Source organism: Pleurodeles waltl, chromosome 7 (assembly GCF_031143425.1).
Source record: "Pleurodeles waltl isolate 20211129_DDA chromosome 7, aPleWal1.hap1.20221129, whole genome shotgun sequence".
NCBI classification, from domain to species: Eukaryota; Metazoa; Chordata; class Amphibia; order Caudata; family Salamandridae; genus Pleurodeles; species Pleurodeles waltl.
In genome coordinates, this window is record NC_090446.1 from 869,392,587 (window position 1) to 869,414,490 (window position 21,904).

Below are 21,904 nucleotides of genomic sequence, written 5' to 3' on the forward strand. Positions count from 1 at the left end.
GTTATCATTAAGCTCATATACACTTCACTAATATGTTATTGTTTAGTAGATTCAATATAATCAATTGAAGCCATTCTCCTAAAGCCCAAACTTGGTGAGTGGCAGAAAATGACATTTGAAATAGCCTGATTATTATACTAAACAGTATGTAACAAGGCACAAGATAGATTATCTTAACACCTTTTCTCGGCTTCAACTGTCCTGATTGCCTTTAGACAACTTTAAGAGTGTCAAATAACAAAACATTTCAATCATTCATTCAAAGTAACAAGCTTTCCAAACTGCAGAGCCACACCCTTACACTCACGCAATCTACACACTAATTATATCTGACGCAAGACAAGAGTTAACCTTCAGCTGCTCAGTGTGGTCATTGCCAGAGACTTAAGACTCTCTGGATGTGAGATGAGGTTATCTGCAGTCGTCTGAATGAAATATCAGTTATTTGTTATAAACTAAAAGTATGTTAACTCTCAGTAGTGACAGCTGAATCCTGCATTCATTGAATTATTGTCTGTTAGGGAGATGTTTAGCAATATCGTGCAAGCTGTATGCCGAAATGACTATGAAAAGTGTGTTTCTTAATTGCATCATTTGTAATTACAGTGATGTACTTATGTAGATTAATCTTTCAGAAATGTTATGTGCATTTACAATTGCTCAAAAAATGATTTTATATCATGCCCCTAGTGGTCACAGATGCAACCCGCTATAGTCCTTCTGGGTCCACTTATCTAATGGCTAGACATCTTCAAGCTAGGTCAGTTTAAAACGTGCATTTTTGGGTTTATTAGTATTGTTGTACCTAGCTAATAGTGAATATTTCTACAATTAGATTAAATAACTAGTGCAACAATCCAATACTTTACTGTGAGCTTGGTGGTTACATGACCACATTCTTCTAACGCCCGCAGTTATAACATTCCCTTGTCAAAGTCCACAATGAGTTATTTGCTAAAGAATTCCTTGTCTGCTTGAATCTTCAGAGATCACAAATACCTCTCACTATAGATCTTCTGAGTCCACTTATCACATGGCAAGACTTCTTCAAGACAGGACAGTTAAAATGTGGCTTTTTGGGTTTATCAGCACTGTTCTCCACAGCTAATAGCGCATAACGCTGCAATTAGATTAAATATTGATTAAGCACAATCTATTTCTGTTCTGTGAACTTGGTGGTTACATAACTGTCTTCTTCTTACTCTCACCATTATAACATTCCCCTGTCATTGTCTGCAATGCGTTATTTGCTAGCAAAGTCCTTTTCTGCTTGCAACTTCGGAGTTCCTTGTATACAGTGATTATTATTATTCAATTCTGTCCGTAGTTTAAGAATACATGTCATATAATTAAAAAAATATAAAAAAGAGAATTGTCTGCACTTTGAGATCGTTAGACTGCACGTGGTCTGGTGGAAGATCTGAAAATTTGACCTTTTTTCTATCTTGGATATGAACATGCTTACCAGGCTTGTGTTGGTTCCTGTTTTTTTAAATTGAAGGTTGTTTTGAGTGACTTCTGAGAGCTGTTTGTATTGTACCTGCAGTTCTCGTGCTGCGCCACAATGTGTATCCTTTGCCTAATACAGTTCAAGGAGTGTAGCTAGCACTTTCTTGGTGGTTCCAAGAGCCCCAACTTCTACTATATTCCATTCTGTATTTTTAGGAAATCCAAACCAACATCTTTCATGGTATTACCACTAGAAGTGGGCGATCCAGCAATTTAACAGAGAGAGCGGAACCAAGGTTCTGACGAGGCTGTGAGATTCTGTGCACAAACTGAGTCATAAAAATATTTGGTGTATAAATTGCTTAACAAACATAATGTAAAATGTAAAAATGTGATAAAATCTCTTAAATATTTCTGAAAAAGTGTATTTGTCCAACATGTGGGAGCATTTCACTCCGGTGCACCAGACTATATCACTGCTTCAAGAGGCTTTAATAAAAAGTGATCATTTTTAAACACAAACGTAGAAATATTTTTGCTCTACCCCTCCCCGAATGACAATGACATTAGTGAACTAAGAAGGAAATCAGTTATCAAATGCACCCTAGATTATTATATGTGGAGCAGTATTATAGTGTGTTAAATCAATTATAGAGCTTATTTACAAATGCATCCTGACTTCATATATTTGAAGTTGCTCGCATGCGATAGTGAAAAAAGTAGGATCAGTGAAATAAAATATTCACCTAAAGTCACACAATTTGGTTAAGTGTGGAAGCTCCAATTAAGCTACTAGATGGGTTTCTCTTTCTCTCTCCTTCTTTATATAGAATGTTAATGTGTATTATTTCATTCTTGTTGTATACGAATACAGCTTGGGTGAGAGACTTAAGCCATATGAAAGCTTGGCTCATTTTAGACTGGGGGTTCCAAGAGAACCTCAAGATGAGCCAGAACCCACTTCAGATGGAGTTGTGATTTCACTGTGAAAGTAGCAGGGACGTCTTGAAACTTAAATTCAGATGTGACTACAGTAGATTATGGCTGCAATGGAAATCTGCTTTAGAAACAACTCTCTCAGTGATGAACAAAGTTTAATTTTTTTGTAGCACTATTCTGTTTGAAGCAGTTTCACGGCATATACACGTTACAGTTTAATTTACTGCAAGAGCATTGAAATGTCTAGCCATAGAGAGTATGTTGTTACATTAATTTTTTTGCAAAGACACAATCCTCCCTTTTATTTTTTCTCGAATTGTGTTGTTTAATATTGCCTATTTTCTCTCGTGGGTTCTTTGTGCCAGAAAGCCTCCTGAAAATATGCACACTTCATGATAGATAGATAGATACATAGATAGATAGATAGATAGACAGCTCCCAGAGCCGTGGCACGCTTTTATGAATATTAGTGAAGTCAAAATGTACGTGGTTATATTAGCATTGCCTTTATGCCTTGTCACCTTCTGAAGAGAACACAACCTCCTCCTAATTAGTAATACTTCATCAGTGTATTCCAATGCAAGGCAATATTCATTTATGCGCCTTTGACATCAAAGACGAATTCAAGGCCAGCTTTGGTCATCATTGCCCTTTAATCAGGCCTGTGAAGGTGGCAGTTTATTGACATGGTTGTGATGTCACATTCAGAACTGGTCAAGAGAGATGGAGAGATGGAAGACAGTTTGTGACAATACCCCTGAGAATCTCAATCAGTTAGGTGACAAATCCTTTGGGACTTTATCATACATGGCAACAAAACTGAGTAGCATTTCTAACTAACTGTTTTAGGGTGATAATAGAGGGAGAAGAAAAAAATGGTAGGTTCATTAGCGTACTGAACTTGTCAAATGTGAGCACGGCCTTACTTCAGACCTGAGACGTGCAAACCACGATAGTCACTAAGCACAAATACAATATTATCAATCGTTAGATTCACACACGCTTCTCTGCCTAGCCCCTTGGAGAAGTACTGTCCAGTCAACACATGCACTAACACACACACTTGACACCCTATGCCACAGTCGTCTCACTTAAGTTTGTTGAATAACCAGAAATTTAAATAGTTACAGACCCAAGTTTATAAAAGTATCAGAATGTGATTTGGAGGAGGCACACAGAAGAGAGAGTCGGACATACTCTGTAAGTCAGGGAGCATCTGTGTGTTTATTTTCTGCCATCTCTTATTTAGATTGATCCCCATGCAAGATAATGGGCTTCATACGCCCTGTGCACTGAGGCAAATCTGATGGGTTTTTTTTAATTTCATGTGGGATCCTGTGGACCAATGTGGCTGACACAGAGAGATATAAGTAGGAGACACTTGTACTCTTCAGCAGGTCATAGCTCTTGTATATTAAACATCTCAACTTCACTTCAAGTAGACTTGTTTAATATGAATACAACATTCCCATATTGTTTGCAATTAATCAAATTAACAGTAGGTACCTAGAAAAGTACATGTTCTTCGAAATGTATAAATAAAAAGTTATTTATTTATTTATTTATTGTGTGAACATGACCATCACAGTATCAGAATGCTGTACAAAGAGCTGATTAGGGTTACTGTAAACTGCAACACACCTGTTAATTCATATCCACAGCACATAGAGTTCGAAGAGCCAGGTCAAAACAATAAGATACACTATAGAGTCGGATAACTGAGAGTTTCAAAATAGTTCTCTTATGTCACAATTGTTTCTAGAAGTATGTCTTTGACTTCCTTGTAGAAAAGCCAGGTTGAGGTAATTGCTCTTGTTGAGGCTGGTAGGGATTTCCATATTTGTGGGCAGATCCACATAAGTGTGGCTGTGTGTTTTCCGTGTTTTAAATCTAGCTCGTTCTAGTATGAGGGATTAAGCATGTCTAGACTCACTTTTACCTCCTCATAATTTGATCTTATTCATCATGTATAGGACCAGCATTGCATAGAGCTTTGTGAGTTATGCATGTTACTTTCTGTTGGATCTGAGCTTCAACTGGGAACCAGTTGATGGTCCTGAGTGATGGGGAAATGCGATCATAGCAACCTGTGCGTGTTAAAGCTCTTGCTACTCCATTTAAAGCAACTTTCATTGGTCCTAGGCATGCTTTAGGTAGACCTATGAGAGTTGCATTCCCATAGTAAAGTTGTGAGAGCACTAGAGATTGAACTGCCGGTTTGAGGTAATCTGGCAGTATAAATAGTTTTCGTTTTCTTAGAAGGTGAAGATGCAGGTTAGTGCTTCTGGTTGCAGCTTGTATGTGAGCTTGCATATTTAGATCTGAGTCTATTGTGATGCAAATGGTTGGGTGCAGTTTAGCGGATCTCAACTTTAAAAATGGTGCATAGAAAAGGGCATACTTACCGTGCTATATAGTTGTTAGGCTAATGTAGTGAGTGATATATGGTTCTAGAGCAATGATATCGACTCCAATATTGTGACATACAACTGTGCAGGGATAGTAGTTTTACAGTATATATGCTCTCTGTGCTTCATTTATCTCCCTTTACTATATACCTTAAGAATGTACTCTCAAAATGCATTTACTTACCTACTCACGGAGATGCTTACTTGTATACACAGAGCCGAATTTAATTGCTTCCCTCTAACCACCAGCCTACCCCCACATTTCCTCATGTGTTCATACCTCCTTAGTTAGCCAACCTACTACTTAAGATTTGTGGTATAATTTGCTTTCACCGTGCTACAAGTGCAAACATATTCAAAGCACTCTGCACAACTATCCAATCAATGCACTATAAGCAGACATTGTCACTGTTGATCACCAAATGCATTACCGAGATAAGAAACAGTATTTGATTCCGAGCTCTAATACAGGACATTTAATTATCAATTAAATAATTGACAGAGGAGAAGTTAGTGGATGTGTACTTCAGACTCTGTTGCATGTCAAGATTACCCTAAAGAGGTTCATAGAAACAGACATGCTAAAAGTTAATGACAATTGACTCTTCTTTATTGCTGTCCAAATAGAAAAATTCATTCAGATTTAGTAAATTATGGTTGAAACTGGTTGATGGGCAGAGAGAGTGTTGATTTTCTGAGTGACATACAAGTATTTAATTCCTATTACTTCTATTTTCCCTGCTCTCGTTTCTTTGTTTGAAATCATTATTCCACCAACACTCAGTTGATAAATTAATATGGCACTTACTTTTAGTAGCACAAAGCTTATTTTAGAAATGTGGAATTATTTCACAAATGATAGTCTTCACACAACGTAGATGCTCAGAGTTTTATAGTAAAGTCTGAGAACTATCCTAGCCATCTCTCTTCAATCTGCACAAAGTTTCCAATGTTGAAACCTAAACATTCTCCTAAGGAATAACCCTTGCCCAGTGTCTTTCTACAGGAATGTGACATCTCCACATTCCAAGTTCAAGATACCACACACCTCCCTCTTATAGAGACAGCAAACACCTCCCAAATCTCATGGCTTTATAAGTTTGCACAACTAAAACATAAACAACATATGTTATATGTAAGCTGGGGAGCAATGACATGATATGAAATGATACAAATAAACATATATACAAGCAATACAGTACAATAGATACTCTCACAAGGAAAAATAAATTTGTCAAAGAGTGGAATTCAGGCAAGGACACCACACCAACATGAAAAGATTGTGAGAATACCTTTATAATTTCCTACTATAGTCTTCTAAATTTGTAAGTGCCCATAGGACTCTTTGATTCATCCTTCTCATTCCACCCTTTGGAACTTCATCACTCTCACCACAACCACTCAGATTCCATACCCTTGAGTCTGCAATCTTAACAGCATTTTTGAACAATTTTAACACTGATATCAGATTGGAAAATTTCATTTCCTGACCACTACCCGATTTTCTGATTCTCACCCATCACCAATTTGCACTCTTGTGACGTTCACTCTTCTCCAACCATCAAACCACATCTTCCTCTCATCCATGTTCCTTATTTCGCTGTTCTCCAATTTTCACTTTCTACATTCTTCTCTCGCACTTTGCAAAAGGGAGACATCTCACTGTTAGACTTCCTTTCTTTGAACAATTCAAAAAGGGTTTTGCCTGTAACCGAGTGTGGAGTCAAACAACATATCTCAACTAACTTACGTACTTCTCCTTTCCACTCCAAGCCACAACTGCTGGTAAACTGGATGGTTTCTTTCAACAGCCTGTGGAAGCGTTCGACCATACCATTGGCCTCTGGGTTATATAAAGGGCCTTTCTTGTTGTTTATACCATTTTCCGAAATTCCCTCATTTCTCTGGAGGCCTACTGAACCCCACTGGCAGTCAGCAATGCATGGGGTATTACCTCTCTCCCTATGAGTTCCTTAAAAAACACCACCACATTCCTTGTTTCAATACCATGAGTAAAAGCTACTTCTGGCCACCTTAAGGACATATTCAGTAGCAACAGAACATACATTGCCCCTGTTGACAAATATACAGGTGCTAAAATATCAAGCACTACTTCATCTCATGGAGCATTAGGCAGGTTCCTAAAAACCATGGGTTAAACATTAGACTTAAGTGCTTTATTGCTCAACCTGCACTGCACACCATCCATCACAAATCTTTCCACTTTCACGTCCATTCTCGGCCAGTAGTACATTATCCTCAACCTCTCCTTCATCTTGGAAATTCCAAGATGCCCTTCATGCACCATCTTCATCAGTACTCCTAGCAGGGCTTCAGGAGGAACCAACCTCGTCCCTCTGAACAGCAGTCCCTGTTTCTCAGAAAATTCATTCTGTACTTTCCAAAAATGTCCACACTCACCACTGCCAGCATCCTTCTTACTCCAACCACACTTCAACAGCTTGAAAATGTCCTGCATTACTCCATCTGCCTCAGTAGTTGTCCTCCACTGTTCGTCTGATATCGCTGTCCCTGCAGAGAGAAAGAGAGAGACACACACACACACACACCTCCTTCCATCTCCTCTTCCTCACCAACTCATCATCCTTATATGTAACCAAACTAGATAAGGAATCTGCTATGTCATATTTTGCTCATGAAATGCACTCCACTACAAATCTGTACTCTTGTTGTGCCTTCACCTACTTGTTAATCCCGTCAGAGAATGCATAGTTTGAGATCTGTTTTCACAATGATATGACATCCTTAGAGAAACGTTCAGTTTCTTCACCGCTCAGAATACGGCTAAAGCCTCCCTCCCTCTTGATCACTGAGTACTGTATCTCAGGCCATTTTAAGCTACATGAGGCAAACATAATCATCCTCTCACCTTCACTGAGCACCAACACCACTCCCAATGTTTTCGCACTAGCATCTGTCATGAGAGTTGGTTTCATATTGGGATTAAAGCTTTTCAGATTGAGTGCCATAGCCAACCCCAATTTTATCACCTTGAATTCTTGCTCACATTTCTGGTCCGATACAAACTGCATGCCGCTCTTCAGCAGTCCCTTCATCTTTTCACTCATCATGATGAAATTGGGCACACATTTCTGATAATATTCTGCCAAACCCAATACCTTTAGAAGCCCTTCTTGCATGGGGGATGATGGCAAACTGCTATTAGCATCAAAGCTTGTCTAGGCCTTATGCCCTCCACTGAAATCTAATGTCCTAGATACTCAATGTAAGATTGTCTGAATTAACATTTCTCGCTCTTAATAGTCAAATTAATTTCATCCAGACTCTTAAGACCCTCTCTCACACATTTGTTTTTGTTCTTCTTAATCAAAGCAAAAATCAACACATCATCTTGATAAACTTTGATTCTCTCTTAGTTCTTCAATATTTTCTCCATTGCTGTCTAAAGAATTGACTCCACTGACCCCAGTCCAAATGGCATTCTTTTGTACCTAAATGTCCTAAAAGGCATACCAAATGCCATAAATCCTTTGTATTCATCATTTAAACAATCTGATGATAGCCCGGCTTAGAGTCAATATACAAGTATACCTTGGGACAGCCCAACAATGTCAACATGTTCACTATTTTCGGTATGGGATACTTGTTAACTACTACACATTTGTTCAACCCTCGGGTCCACACAGAAAATAAGTTCACCTTTTTCTTTCATTGCTACAACCCCTGGAGAAAACCATTCCGTCCACTCAACTTCAGTCATACCCTCCTTTTTCAATTTGTCCAATTCAGTTTGCATATCTACTTTTACAGAAAATTGCACATTATGCACCTTACTACATACTAGTTGTGCATCTTTCTTCATCTTAATTTGGGACACATAATCTTTCAAGCAACCTACCTCTTTTCTGAACACAGATGGCAACTCTTTCATCTCATCCTGTATGAATTTTGCACTTGCCGGTTCATCCTCCACAGACCGAACATGCTGACACAACTCTTTCAAAATTATAGAATGATCACCATTAGGATCCAGCATCAAACCCAGTTTCCTTTGGTGGAACCAATTCAGGATACTCTTGCCCCCTCCCGATGATGACACATAAACCTTACCAGAGACATACTTCCTTTTGTATTCAATTCACCCTACGAAGTACCCTTCTAATTTTATTGTTTCCCTTCCATATTCTCATGTTTTGATGTCTTGTTTCTGTAGATTTGCCTTCCACTTCAGTTCTTGATTGAGAAATGCATTAGGAACCAGGTTATTTTTACCCCTGAATCAAGCAACATTTCTGTGCTTTTCCCTTCCACCTGGATCAAAGCCAGTGGGACTCTTTCTCATACCATTCTCCACTTCCAGTACAATATGCCCGCATTCAATCTATCCATCACTATCCCCTTGCCTCACATCAGTTTCTTTGATACTCTCCTTATCCTCTTGCTCTTACATTGACTTTGAAAATTGCACTTTATCCAACAATTTCTTCATTCAGCTTTTTCTGCAGGACATTCTTTATGGAAAGCTAAATGATCTTTACTTCCACATCCAAAGCATTTGTTTTCAACAATATATTTTCTTTCGCACACATTTTCTTGATAATATCCACACATTTCATACAATGTTCAATATTTTTTTAACCATTACTGGCACCTCCTCCAGCGTGGGATCATACATTTCCACAACTCGTCCCTTACTTTGTCTATAATGCAACCTAGGATGAACTGGTCCCTTATTCTTTCTTCTACAGTTTTCAAACATTTACATTACTCTGTGAGCTTCCTTAAGTTTGTAACGTAGTCCTCCACAGAACCCCCACCTCTTTGTACCCTTCTACCAAAGTGGTACCTCGCCAGTATGGTACTAATCTTTGCTAAATAATGGGTATCCAGTTTTCTAATATACAATATATCCTTCAAGTTCACGACATCACTATCAGAGACTTCAGGAAGGTGATCAAATACGTCTTTTTCCTGCAGGTCCCAAACAGTGCAATAACAAAGTTGTTTTTTATGTTCTGAACTCAATGATGCCCCATACAGTTCTTGCATACCTCTCACATACCTTCTTACATTGTCCCCATTTCATTTTAGGTTTGCCAGGAGATTTTAAAAAGAAAAGGAGGGGCTGTAACATTCTGCATGTCTGGTATGATATCACTCTTGCTGAATATTATGAATATACGTAGATATTAAACATAGTTGAATAAGCTAAGATCCTTTGGCACGCCACACTCTGCAAGGTGCACAGGCTCTTCCTTGCTCTAAATGTTGGGAAATACCATAAAAACAGTTTAAAATTAGGTGTACCTATTACCATTTATGCCAACTGGCACAATTTTGAGAGGAGTTCCTATCACCATGTTGAACCGTACTACTGTAGTCACCTGAATATCAATTTCCCTCTGCATGTGTCCAAATATAGCCACTGAACATCTATGGTGTGCCTATCACTGTGTGTTCTCCTTGAATGGCATAAACCTCAAAATTCCATATCTTTAAAGTTCACACAGCGTCCTGAAGGCACTTCAACCAAGCCTGCTCTGCCCAAACCTTCAATATTGCCAAAAACAATGTGGCGTAAAGTTGGTTTCTAGATTTAATATGCTTTTTTTTGTAATGTGCTGCCTAACTTTATAGGGGCGATTCAGCTTGCTTATCCCTACTAACTTCACAAGGGCAAGTAAGTTTATGAAAATAATGGCTTCAGAGCTTCGAGGGACATTCACTGAAGCTACTGGAGAAGTATGAGATGGGCAATCACAGAGTAAACTTGTAATCTTAGCTTGGGGAGAATGCGAGCTCAGAGTTACACATCCCACAATCTCCAGGATGTGCTTAAGACCACTTCTTTCCTAAATACAGTGTTTGTCCATTAATAATTTGAACATCTGTATTAACTGAAGGAAAAACCGTTGTAATTATGCTCTAAACCACCCTGGAATAGCTTCATCACCACACATGGCAAATCACAGATACTGCATGCAACACATTCCCATTGAAAGCAATGAAAGAAGGGAGCTAAAATAACCCTGTATAAGAAATCAATTATTAACAGTAACATTTCAATATATATATATATATATATCCATATATATATATATATATATATATATATATATATATATAGATATATATATATATCTATATATATATATATATATATATGGATATATATATATATATATATATATGGATATATATATATATATATATATACACACACACACTGGAAAAGCCAAAGGTTACAGGGACGTTATAGTTAGGTTCACGTTTTACCAGCACAAAACCTTCGAAATTCAATTGTTACAGTTATACTTATCTAAAAAAAATGATAAAAGTTGTGCCCTAGGGTATCTATAACTCGCCCCCCCTACCATGCAGCCAATCCCCTGCAGGAATCTGTGCCTCGTACGGCCTTCGGGGGTGTTCAGCAGGGTGTTGTTTGCATGTGGCCACCCCCAACATGCAGGCAACCGGGGGTGGGAGGATGCAGCCCACCCCTGGGCCAATTGCAGACCTGGGGACCTTATCTACTGGGGCCCACCCAATTAGGAAAAGGGGGACTCTGCAGCTCCCCTCCCCAGGCCTATTTCTGCCCTGGAGAACCCATACTCTGGGGCCGAGCCAATTACTGTAAGGAGAGGGTTGCTGATTATGGACCCAGGGACCCCATCACCCCGGGGCCCAGCTGATTAGTGCAAGAGGAGTGGGACTGCGTGGTCCCCATCCCCGTGTCAGTTTGCAGCCCGGGGACCCCATGCAAGCGCACAGGCCAATACTAAAAAACGAGGAGGTCCCCACTCCCTGGGCCGATTTTAGCCCTTGGGACCCCATCCCCCGGGCCTGGTCAATTACCCTAAAGGCCGTGTGTAATGTGAGGTGAGGTGCCTCCGGAGGATTTCCACTGCTTCCTGGGCTGATTTGGCCCTTGGGACCCCATTCCCCAGGGCCAGCCCATTACTAAAAGAGAAGGAGGATTGTGCACCCCGCCCCCTCCGGGCCAATTTTAACCCTGGAGAACCCATTGCCTGGGCCCAGCCACTTCCTGCTGGGCACACAGTTTCTGGTGTTGGGGGCATGCGGGGAGACTTAATCCCACTGCAGCTCCAACTGACTCCCCGCCTTCAGCCAAAGCCTGCATTGTTTCCACATGCAGGGTGTAGCAAAAAATGCTGCTCCCTGTTTGCAAGAGCATTTTTTCATCTGTGTTCCTGCCTGCTTGACAGCAGGTGGGGAATACAGATAAAAAGTCCCCTCCCAATGGGCGGAAGCTGTTTTCCTTTCCCGCCTCCTAGGAGCAGACTTACTGTTTGCTCTCGCTTAGTAGGAGCTGTCAAAGCTCACTCCAAGCTAAAGCAAACATATATGTCCCGAGGGTGGGCACCTCGGGACATGGGGATCCTGTCCTTTTGGGTGGTGGACCCTAAGGCCATTAATGGCTCCAAGTGCATAGGCTGGCCCCGGGCAGATGGTTGTCCTGGGGGCCAAAAATGGCCTGGGAAGGAGCTCCACGCGGTCCCCCCCTTACTATTTAATAATATGCCTTGCCCCAGGGAGGTGGTGGTCCCTGAGTCTGTAAATGGTCTGGGGAGGGGGGACTCCAGGCCTCCTCCTTTATTTTTCATTGGTCTAGCCCCTGGGAGGTGGTGGTCCCTGAGGCCCGAAGTCCGCAAGTTATAGTTTGGAACTAGCTTCTATAGAAAAAGTGTTTTTTGTTTGTCTAATAACATTGGTGCCTGTTTGATGAACCTTCACAAAATTGTCTGAAAAAGACGACACTCACTTCAGCGTCTTTCTGGAAAGTGTCAGGGTGATCCATCAAGCAAGTGGCCAATAAAAAGGGGGGGTCCCTAAATGCCTTTTCCCCATGCATTTTCCATAGGATTTTTTAACAGGAATAGGTGAACAGAATTACCAAATTTGGAAGAAAGGTAGCTCTTGGTCTAGATAACAATCTTTTTGGTATTCTGTGTAAATCCAAATACAAATTTGTATTTATAGGAACACAGAGGTGCCGTAAACCCTCCCAAGCTCGTGCTGAGAACTGATTGGCTGCCAAACCTTCAACACGGAAGTGTTGGCAGCCATTTTGGGACTCTGGTTCAGCCGAGTCCCAGAAAAAAAGATTCGAAAAGGAAAAGGGGCCACGGTAGGGACATCCTGACCATTTAGTTCTGCTAATACCCTCTGGGTTCTCCCAGTGCTGTTGTCCCAGAGGGACCCACCCAGGAGCAAAAAAGCATTTTTAATTTGAATTTTTAGAGGTGGATGTGGCAGAATTGTGGATCCACCGAAAATTAAAAAAAAAAAAAAACACAGTGTGAGTTCCTGTGCTTGTTTAAACTAAGCTCTAGGTGGGACAGGTTCTGGGACATTGAAATTTTGAATGCAAGGAAGGCCGCCTGGCCTTTGCAACCCCGGGGACTGCCACATTCCTGTGTCAGAATTAGTGATGAAATGCAGAGGGCTACCCAGCCTGTCTACAGCCCGGGGACTGCCCCGGTGCTGAATCAGTAATGTAATGTTGGGGGTTCTCCCAGCCCCCCCTTCAGCTTGGGGACCGCCACTTACCCAGGACAGAATTAGTAATGGAATGTGGGGTCTGCCTGGCCGTCCCACAGCCCTGGGTACCACCACCTCCCCAAGGCAGAATTAGTAATTGAATGCAGTGTGGCACCACGCCCCACCCCACAGCTCTGAGGAATGCCACATGCCTGGGGCAGAATTAGTAATGGAATGTGGGAGGGGGGCTGGCCCCCCTCAAGCCCTGGGTCTTGCTGCTCCTCGGGGCTAAATTTAAATAACTTAGAGGGGTCTGTTTCAGACCCCGAGGACCACCACCTACCCGGTGCAGAATTTCAAATGAAATGCAGGGGGATGCCACCCGCCCCCTTCCACAACCCCCAAGAACCACCACCTCCCTGGGCAGAAGTGGTAATGAAATGCAGGGGGACACCCGGCCTCCCCCAGCCTCGGGGACTGCCACCTCCCTGATACAATCATCTAAGTAAATGCAGAGGGGATGCCCAGCCCCCTGCAACCCGCATCCACAGGGACCGCCATCTCCCCGGGGCTAAATTTAAATAACAAATGGGGTCCATTTCAGACTCCGGGTCCCGGGTACTACCACCTCCAAGCGGCTGTATAACTTGGAGCGTGCTGTGTGGCCCCCCTCGAGGATCTAATAATGGCTCTGGGCACTGCCACTCCCCAGGGCCGACTCCTGCTACATCCCAGAGTGCCCACCCCCTGAACATAGCTGTTTGCTCCGACTTGGAGGGAGCTTTGACAGCTCCCACTAAGTCGGAGCAAACAATCCAGTACCAGCATGTGAGAAGTGTCAAACACCTCTCACTTGCTAGAAACTAAGGTTTTCTCTGTTTCTCTGCCTGCAGGGAAATCGGCAAGGAAACAAAGGAAACATTTGCTCTCACAGAGAGGGAGCTTCATGTTTAGCAGCCCCAGTTCTGTGATCGCAATTCTGGCTCACGCAGGAGGCATGGAGACAGCTGGGACACTCCACCTGTGATCCTCAATGGTGGTGGCTGGGTACCCTGGGTGGCTCCCAGGTGACATGGTCGGGCCCTGGGAAATGGGGTCTCCTGGGCCAAAATCGCCCGGAGAGAGGGCGCCAAGTGGACCTGCAGACAACTCCCGCTACGCATGGCTAAAGGCCTTTCACGGCATGGGGTTGGGTGGTTATGGAGATTGGCCAAAGGCTAGCCCCTATGGTTAACCCCTTGCTGCAAGGTTGAGTGGTTATAGGGGGTTGGCCACTAGACATAGAAATTCTCTGAAAAAAAAAAAAGTTACAGGGATTCTATAGTTAGGAAATAGAATTTTAAACAAACAAAAACTCAATTAAAAAAACAAAGGTTAAAGCAACATTATAGTTAGGCTCACATTTTGAATGTACAAAACCATAGAAAAGTACCTGTTATAGTTAGAGTTATCTAAAATAACTAGAACACATGCCCTAAGGTAACTGTAACTTGGGCCCTTGCCATGGTCTGCTAATTATCCCACAAATTACGGCACTCATGAAATCTTTGATATCATCATTGATAATATCAATGTAATATTTGCAATAAAATGTTTGACAAAAAACTGTGCATGTGGACGTAAGAGTTATAGTAACTTGAGATAACTCTGACTATAACGGGTAAATTTCTATGGTTGGTTTTTTACGTTTAAAATGTGAGCCTAACTATAAAGTCCCTATAATCTTTGTTTATTTAAGTGAATATATGTATATGACTTGTTCAATGAAGAGCTATATAATATGATTGAGTTGTTTAGAGCAGTGGTTCCCAACCTTTTGACTTCTGTGGACCCCCATTTTATCAATACTGGAGCCCGGGGACCCCCACTGAATCATTATTGGAACCCAGGGACCCCCACTGAGTCATTACTGATAGCTGGGACCTAATATTATTAAATTTTTTAAGCAGTCGCGGACCCCCTCAGCAGGCTTTGTGGACCCCCAGGGGTCCCTGGCCCACAGGTTGGGAACCACTGGTTTAGAGTAAGGGGATATCCAAGAAATATCCTGGAGAATGCAAGGTGGGGAGCTCGTAAAAAAACAGAGTGCAGCTCTTATGTTCACAAATATCTGATAAGCACATAAAGGATAATGAAGTTAAGAGATTGTGTCGCAATTCAGCATTAAAAAGGTACTACAGAAGAACTGGCATGTCCTTAAAAAAGATGAGCATTGCAAAGATATTGTGAGCATGGGTCCAAAAGTAACTTCAAAAATAGTGAGGTCACTGAAAGATATTTTGACATCTAGCCATTTCAATTCTGGAAAACATGACTTGCTATCAATGAACATGAGAGTTTTTACAAAATGTAGCTCTTGTAGACTATGTAAATATGGATTGAATTGCAAGGATTATCAGATTTTTGAGGGGCAAACAATAACAATCAATGATAGAATAACTTACAATAATGACCATCTGGTGTACGTCCTCAAATGTGGTTGTAATAAGTTGTATGTGAGGAGCTCCATTAACAAATTGAAGACTAGTATTCTCCAATGTATGAGAGCTATTGTAAATGGGCATAAGGACGACCCAATGACTTGCAATTTTGAGAAGTATCATGATCGATCCCTGGATACATTTAATATTATCTCTTTTCTAAAGATCATTTTGTTTAGTTTTAAAACATGTTTGTAGTACTTCCAAAGGTTGGCAAATCAGTTCAAAATTGCAAATTAAATGACTTTTCCTAGCTACATTGCGGAGCACAGAGACCACGCCATATATTGTGTAGCAAACTAGGCGTATGACCTAGAACCATTGAAGGTTTTATTCTCTGTCCTAGCAGAATAAGTTATTCGCCGAACCAGCATAGATTAACAGTGGTCTGAAACTGAACGAGAATGAATAAGTAGACACGTACCGAGAGCTCAGGCAGACTCCCACTATTTCGAACATCCTTAGACCGTTGTATTCATCCTTTAGCGCCTGTTTTTACTAGGGGTACTCAATACACACGAAGATTGTGTGTGGCAATGGGATTACAGGCCTGCTGAATACTTTTAGAATAACCGTAACCCTCTCTGATCTCAATAAGTCGTGCTTCATTTGAAAACGATTGAATTGTGGGCATTCGCATTTCCATAGTGGGTGCAAAAGTAAACCGGGTGAAGCGTTGACGTGCTTGTTGCAAACGAGGACATACTTCTTCCTGACATGAACATATTTACTTTTGATTCTCTTTATCTGGAGAGTTGTTACATTAAATACGGACGTATTGTGCTTTGTTTATGAGGATATACCCAAAACGGCTTTTTCAGATAACCCCAACGATGTATTTTTCTGCATGAGCCATTTGATGTTTTACGTGTGTAGAAACTGGATGCGGTGGGTCTGTGAGCTTGTCATTTGTTATGCGGCATCTGTAGCATGGTTCTTACACGGGATGCACGTAAAAAGTTCGGAGGCGGCAGAAACGCGCACAGCACTATTGGCACAGAACCGGTAGCTGGCTTGCTCAAGGCATATATGTGCATCATCTAAAAAAGATGTGTATTATCCTTGTAAAATACAACTACATTTGCAATATATCCGCGTCCCCGCGACGTAAAGGTGGGGCCGAATTCGGCGTTGATTATGAAACGTCAGCGATTAATAAATACTTTATGAAACGTATACCTAGAAACACAATGACAAGTATTTTAACATCTGGGAGCAGTTTAGTACGCCCATGTTTGCACTGACAGACACTTTAGTACGAAAGTGTAGTTATCTCTTCCCACCCCCTCCGCCGCCAAACATTTTTGTGCAATGCTTCTGAACTTCAGAGTTGTTGCAAGTAATTCCAAGTAGACTGACGCACGAAAAAATATAAATCTCTCTTTCATATCTCAGGGATATCAATGTCATTATTAGCGTTTGGACGTAACATAACCGTATAAGACCGTGTATCCCCCAACAACCAACGCAGAACTTTGAATCTCGTCCTTATGTATGAGCAAGAAAAACACTTTTTCAGGAGTTTCAGTCCTTGCAGTAATTACATCGAACACTGAGCGCCGCTGTTCACCAAGTAGAGAATTACAGTATATCTGTTTTTTTAGACCTCCTAGTACAAACACAACCGGAAATGCTGAAGACAGTTTGAAGGGGGGCGTCCCTTTCGAAGCCTTAGAGCGAAGAAGGCGCAGCTCAACCGACGTTTTATTCTTTTGACACTCGCATAAAAACTTGTTATCACAACCCCACTAGTAATCCATAGGACGCAACAGATCGCTATGGTTCAGAAACCGAGACTCTGTTTCTCTGGTTTTCAGTTTCCGAGACTCTGGTACTCCGGGGCAGTGACATCGAGGCGCTGTTACTCCGGGGGTGAGACACCGAAACGCTGTTACTCTGGGGCGCTCACACCGAGGCGCTTGCAGTCCGGGGCTCAGGCATCGAGGCGCTGTTACTCTGGGGCTCAGACATCGAGGCACTGTTGCTCCAGGACTCAGACACCGAGGCGCTGTTACTCCGGGACTCCAATGCTGCTTCTTGCCGCTCTGCTGACAGTCTGTGCAGCCGCTTCTGGGCAGCTGCGTTATTCTATTCCAGAGGAAATGAGGAAAGGCTCTTTTATTGGGAATGTGGCACTGGATCTTGGGGTGGATAGTAAGGATTTATCAGAAGGCGGAGCCCGGATTGAGTATCGAGGTAGGAAACAGTACTTTGCTCTCGACTCAATTAAGACGCATTTAATCGTCAATGAAAGGATTGACAGAGAAGAGGTGTGTGGGCGTGCTGTTCCTTGCTTGTTGCAAATAGAGATTATTTTAGAGAGAATTTTGAAAGTGTATGCAGTAAAAATAGAAATCCAAGATATTAATGACAACCCGCCCACGTTTATTGCTGATCAAATAACACTACATGTTATTGAAAACACAGCGCCGAGCGCACGATTTGAGCTTCCAGGCGCCCGGGATGAAGATGTTGGAAATAACTCTCTCCAGCACTATCAGCTGAACGCTAATAAACACTTCACCCTAGATGTAAACATAAGAGCAGATGGCACAAAGCATGCCGAACTTGTCCTTGAGAATTTACTGGACCGGGAAGAACAGGATGTTCACCACCTGATCCTCACAGCCATTGATGGAGGAAACCCTGCAAGGTCAGGCACAGCGCAGATCAAGGTCATCGTTCTTGATGCCAATGATAACGCCCCAATATTTGACAAGTCTGTTTATAAGGTAAGTGTGTTGGAAAACGCACCAAAGGGGACTACAGTAACAGCTGTAAGAGCTGTTGACATTGATCAGGAATTAAACTCTGAAGTATCTTATTCATTCAGTAACGCCATGGGTGCGGATTTACAGACATTCACGTTGAATTCTAAAACGGGAGAAATAGTTTTAAGAGAAAACCTGGATTTTGAAGTAAGACAGTTTTACGAATTCGAAGTTCGTGGGAGTGATGGAAGTTTTTCTTCGAAATGCAAAGTTTTGATAGAAGTTCTAAATGTAAATGACAATGCCCCAGAAATCATACTGTCATCCCTGCTCAGTCAAGTTGCAGAAAATAGCCCTGTAGGCACAGTCATTGCACTTCTGCGGGTCTTCGATCAAGATGCAGGAGAATATGGAAAAGTTACATGTTCACTTCCTCCTCATCTCCCATTTCATTTAAAGAAGTCGATTGGAACTTATTACAGTTTAGTTACTAGTGGTGTTTTGGACAGAGAAGATGTCCAAGAATATAACATAACAATCAACGCCACAGACTATGGAACTCCCACATTGTTTAAAGCTGAAACACTACATTTACGGATCACAGATGAGAATGACAACCCCCCAGTGTTTAGTCAGTCCTCATACAATGCCTACATAATGGAAAATATATTTTCAGGAACTTCCATTTTTGAAGCAAGAGCAAATGATCTGGATGTTGGTCACAATGCTAAAATCACTTATTCCATCGCTGAAGGGCATATAAAAAATGTCCTATTTTCTTCTTACATATCTATTAACTCTGATTCTGGTGTCATCTATGCCCTTCATTCCTTCGACTTTGAAGATTTCAGAGAGTTTCAAATCAGAGTAAAAGCTCAAGACGGTGGAACTCCAGCTCTAATGAGTAATGCCACAGTGACATTCTTCATTCAAGATCAGAATGACAACACCCCTGAAATATTATACCCATCGCCCCCTACAGATGGCTCCTCTGGGGTGGAGATGGCTCCTCGCTCCTCTGAACCAGGTTACCTGATTACAAAGGTAGTAGCTGTCGATACTGACTCTGGGCAGAATTCCTGGCTCTCCTACCAGCTGCTGAGGTCTACAGACCATGGGCTGTTTAGTGTAGGTCTTCACACTGGAGAAATCAGGACAGCCCGCCCCATTATAGAAAAGGATGCTCTAAAACATTTTCTTGTAGTTTTAGTGAAGGACAACGGACAGACTCCTCTCTCTTCTTCAGTTACAGTCCCTATAGTGTTGGCAGACAGCATGCCGGAAATGCTTCACGATATAAGTTCCCCTTCAGTTCCTGCAGACATTGAGTCGAACCTCACACTATATCTGGTGATCGCTCTTGCTGTTGTTTCATTTTTGTTCCTTTTCCTGATCATTCTTCTTTTGGCCATCAGGATTCACCGCTGGAGGGAATCTCAGTTCCGAGACACATCTGGGGTTAACTTCAATGCTCCTCCTCCTTCTCAATTTGTGGGCATTGATGGAGTCAGGGCTTTTTTAGAGACCTATTCTCATGATGTGTATTTAACAAAAGATTCTGGTAAAAGCCATCTTAAGGTTCCCTTTTCAATGGATTCAAATACCCTTTCTAGGAATCAGAACTTTGAGAATCAAGAGTCTGTGCTTACTGATGATTTTTTATGCATTGGAACAGAAGACCAACCATTTGTTCAGGTAAGAATATTACCTTTTGCAACATTTTAACTTCAATGAAAGCATTAATTGAGTTTGGGTATGAATAAGAGACAGCACGATGTAAGCTTTTACATTACACCATACAGTATACTAATTTATGTATGACCAAATGAAAAGCAACATTATCGTTTAAGTTCAGATATAATTCATTAATGTTATGCTGTTTATAGCACTCAATATAGTTAATTTACGATATTCTCATAAAAAAACAACCTTTAGAAAAATATATTTGAAATAACCCAATTACACTTAACACCATGGAACAAGGCACACCAACAACACTAACATTTCACTCATTTATTCAAAGTAACATAATGTCTAAACTGCAGAGCCACGCTGTTGTACTCATGCCATTATAATGCCATTATATCTGAAGCAAAGCAAGAGTTTCCTTGAAATCCCCAATGGACCCAGTGTCAGAGACTTAAGGTCTTTCTGGATGCAACAGCAAGAGTTTCCTTGAGATGCCCAGTGGGACCAATGCCAGAGACTTAAGGTCTTTCTGGCTGCGACATGTGGTAAATCCAGTCTTCCGAATGAAAAATAAATAATTTGTTATAAAATAAAGTCACTATTTGAACCATGCATTCATTGAACATTGCCACTGAGGGTCATTTCTGGAATATTTCTCAAGGCGTGTGCCAATTTTACTGTACAAATAATGGCTTTAAACTGCTGGGCCTTAATGAAAACGTGTATTTATGTAGCTTAATCTTTCAGAACTCGTTATGCGTTTATAGTTATTTGAAAACTGATTTTAGAACGTATATATCTCGTGATCTGAAACCCACTCACCACAGGTCTTCGGGATACACTTTTCATATGCTAAGCCATCTTCTGTTGATGCCTGTCCATCACTGTTGTTCAGTATTAATAACAGTGATAAAACCATAATTAGATAACTTAATGATTAACTAATCAGTCCAACAATCTACTGCTGTCTCTGTGACCTTCAGGCTTATAAGGACCAACTTCTGGTTACTCCTTTGATCATGAATTTTTGTTTGGTTGAATTACAGAGATCTAGCACTCAGTCACGACTATTATTTGATGATCTGGCAGCAGGCTGATACGGCATGGCAATCAATAAACTAGAATTTGTGCAAAAATTATAGAATTATGTTAATTGTGAGTAGATTTTGCTGCACATGTTGTGGTGAAGGATATGAACACGGAACACGTGTTTTGTTCGTGTAAGCACACAGGCTTATATTGGTTCAACTTTTTTTTTTTTTTTTTTAATCTAATATTGTTTTGAGCATCTTTTGACAGCTGCTTCCAGTGTGTCTGTAACTCTTATGCTGAGCCCGATGGTGTCTCTGTTGCCCAGTACAGTTAATGAACTGGGGGTAGCGCTCCACTGATTGTCCTTACAGTCTCACTGCACTGTCACGTTAAGTACGCATCATGAGTTTCCAGTACAATCAAACACACTTTCATGATATTACCTTTGTGGGGAATCTCCTTTTTCGTATTGAGATGTATTTGTGATACAAATTTACATGCAGTATGGGGCTTTTAAAGACAAATGCATCAGTGAGCAGAGTACACTGCGGATGGAATGGGACGCCGCTTTTCGAATCAAGTCTGAGAGGCATACACAAAGTATATCATGGTTTGGTTACATTATTCTGTTTGATGCAATTTCAAGGCAGATGCATAATGCAGTTACATTTACTGCAAGATCGTCCACAGAATAGTTATAAAATAGCATCAA

The 21,904-nt window shown here is 41.2% G+C and overlaps 1 protein-coding gene across 2 annotated transcripts in view; it reads left to right on the forward strand.

Annotated features, from left to right (window-relative positions):
* The window catches only part of LOC138245662 (protocadherin gamma-C3-like), an 830,748-nt gene that overhangs the window by 41,022 nt on the left and 767,822 nt on the right, over positions 1 to 21,904 (forward strand). Inside the window, exon 1 of one of the 2 annotated variants that reach the window (XM_069199425.1) lies at positions 17,399 to 20,166. The exons of the other annotated variant lie outside the window; for it this stretch is intronic. Coding sequence (XP_069055526.1) covers positions 17,539 to 20,166 — 2,628 coding nt within the window. The 5' untranslated portion in view covers positions 17,399 to 17,538. Of the gene's footprint in view, positions 1 to 17,398; positions 20,167 to 21,904 lie in introns of those variants that run through there. 2 annotated transcript variants of the gene reach the window in all.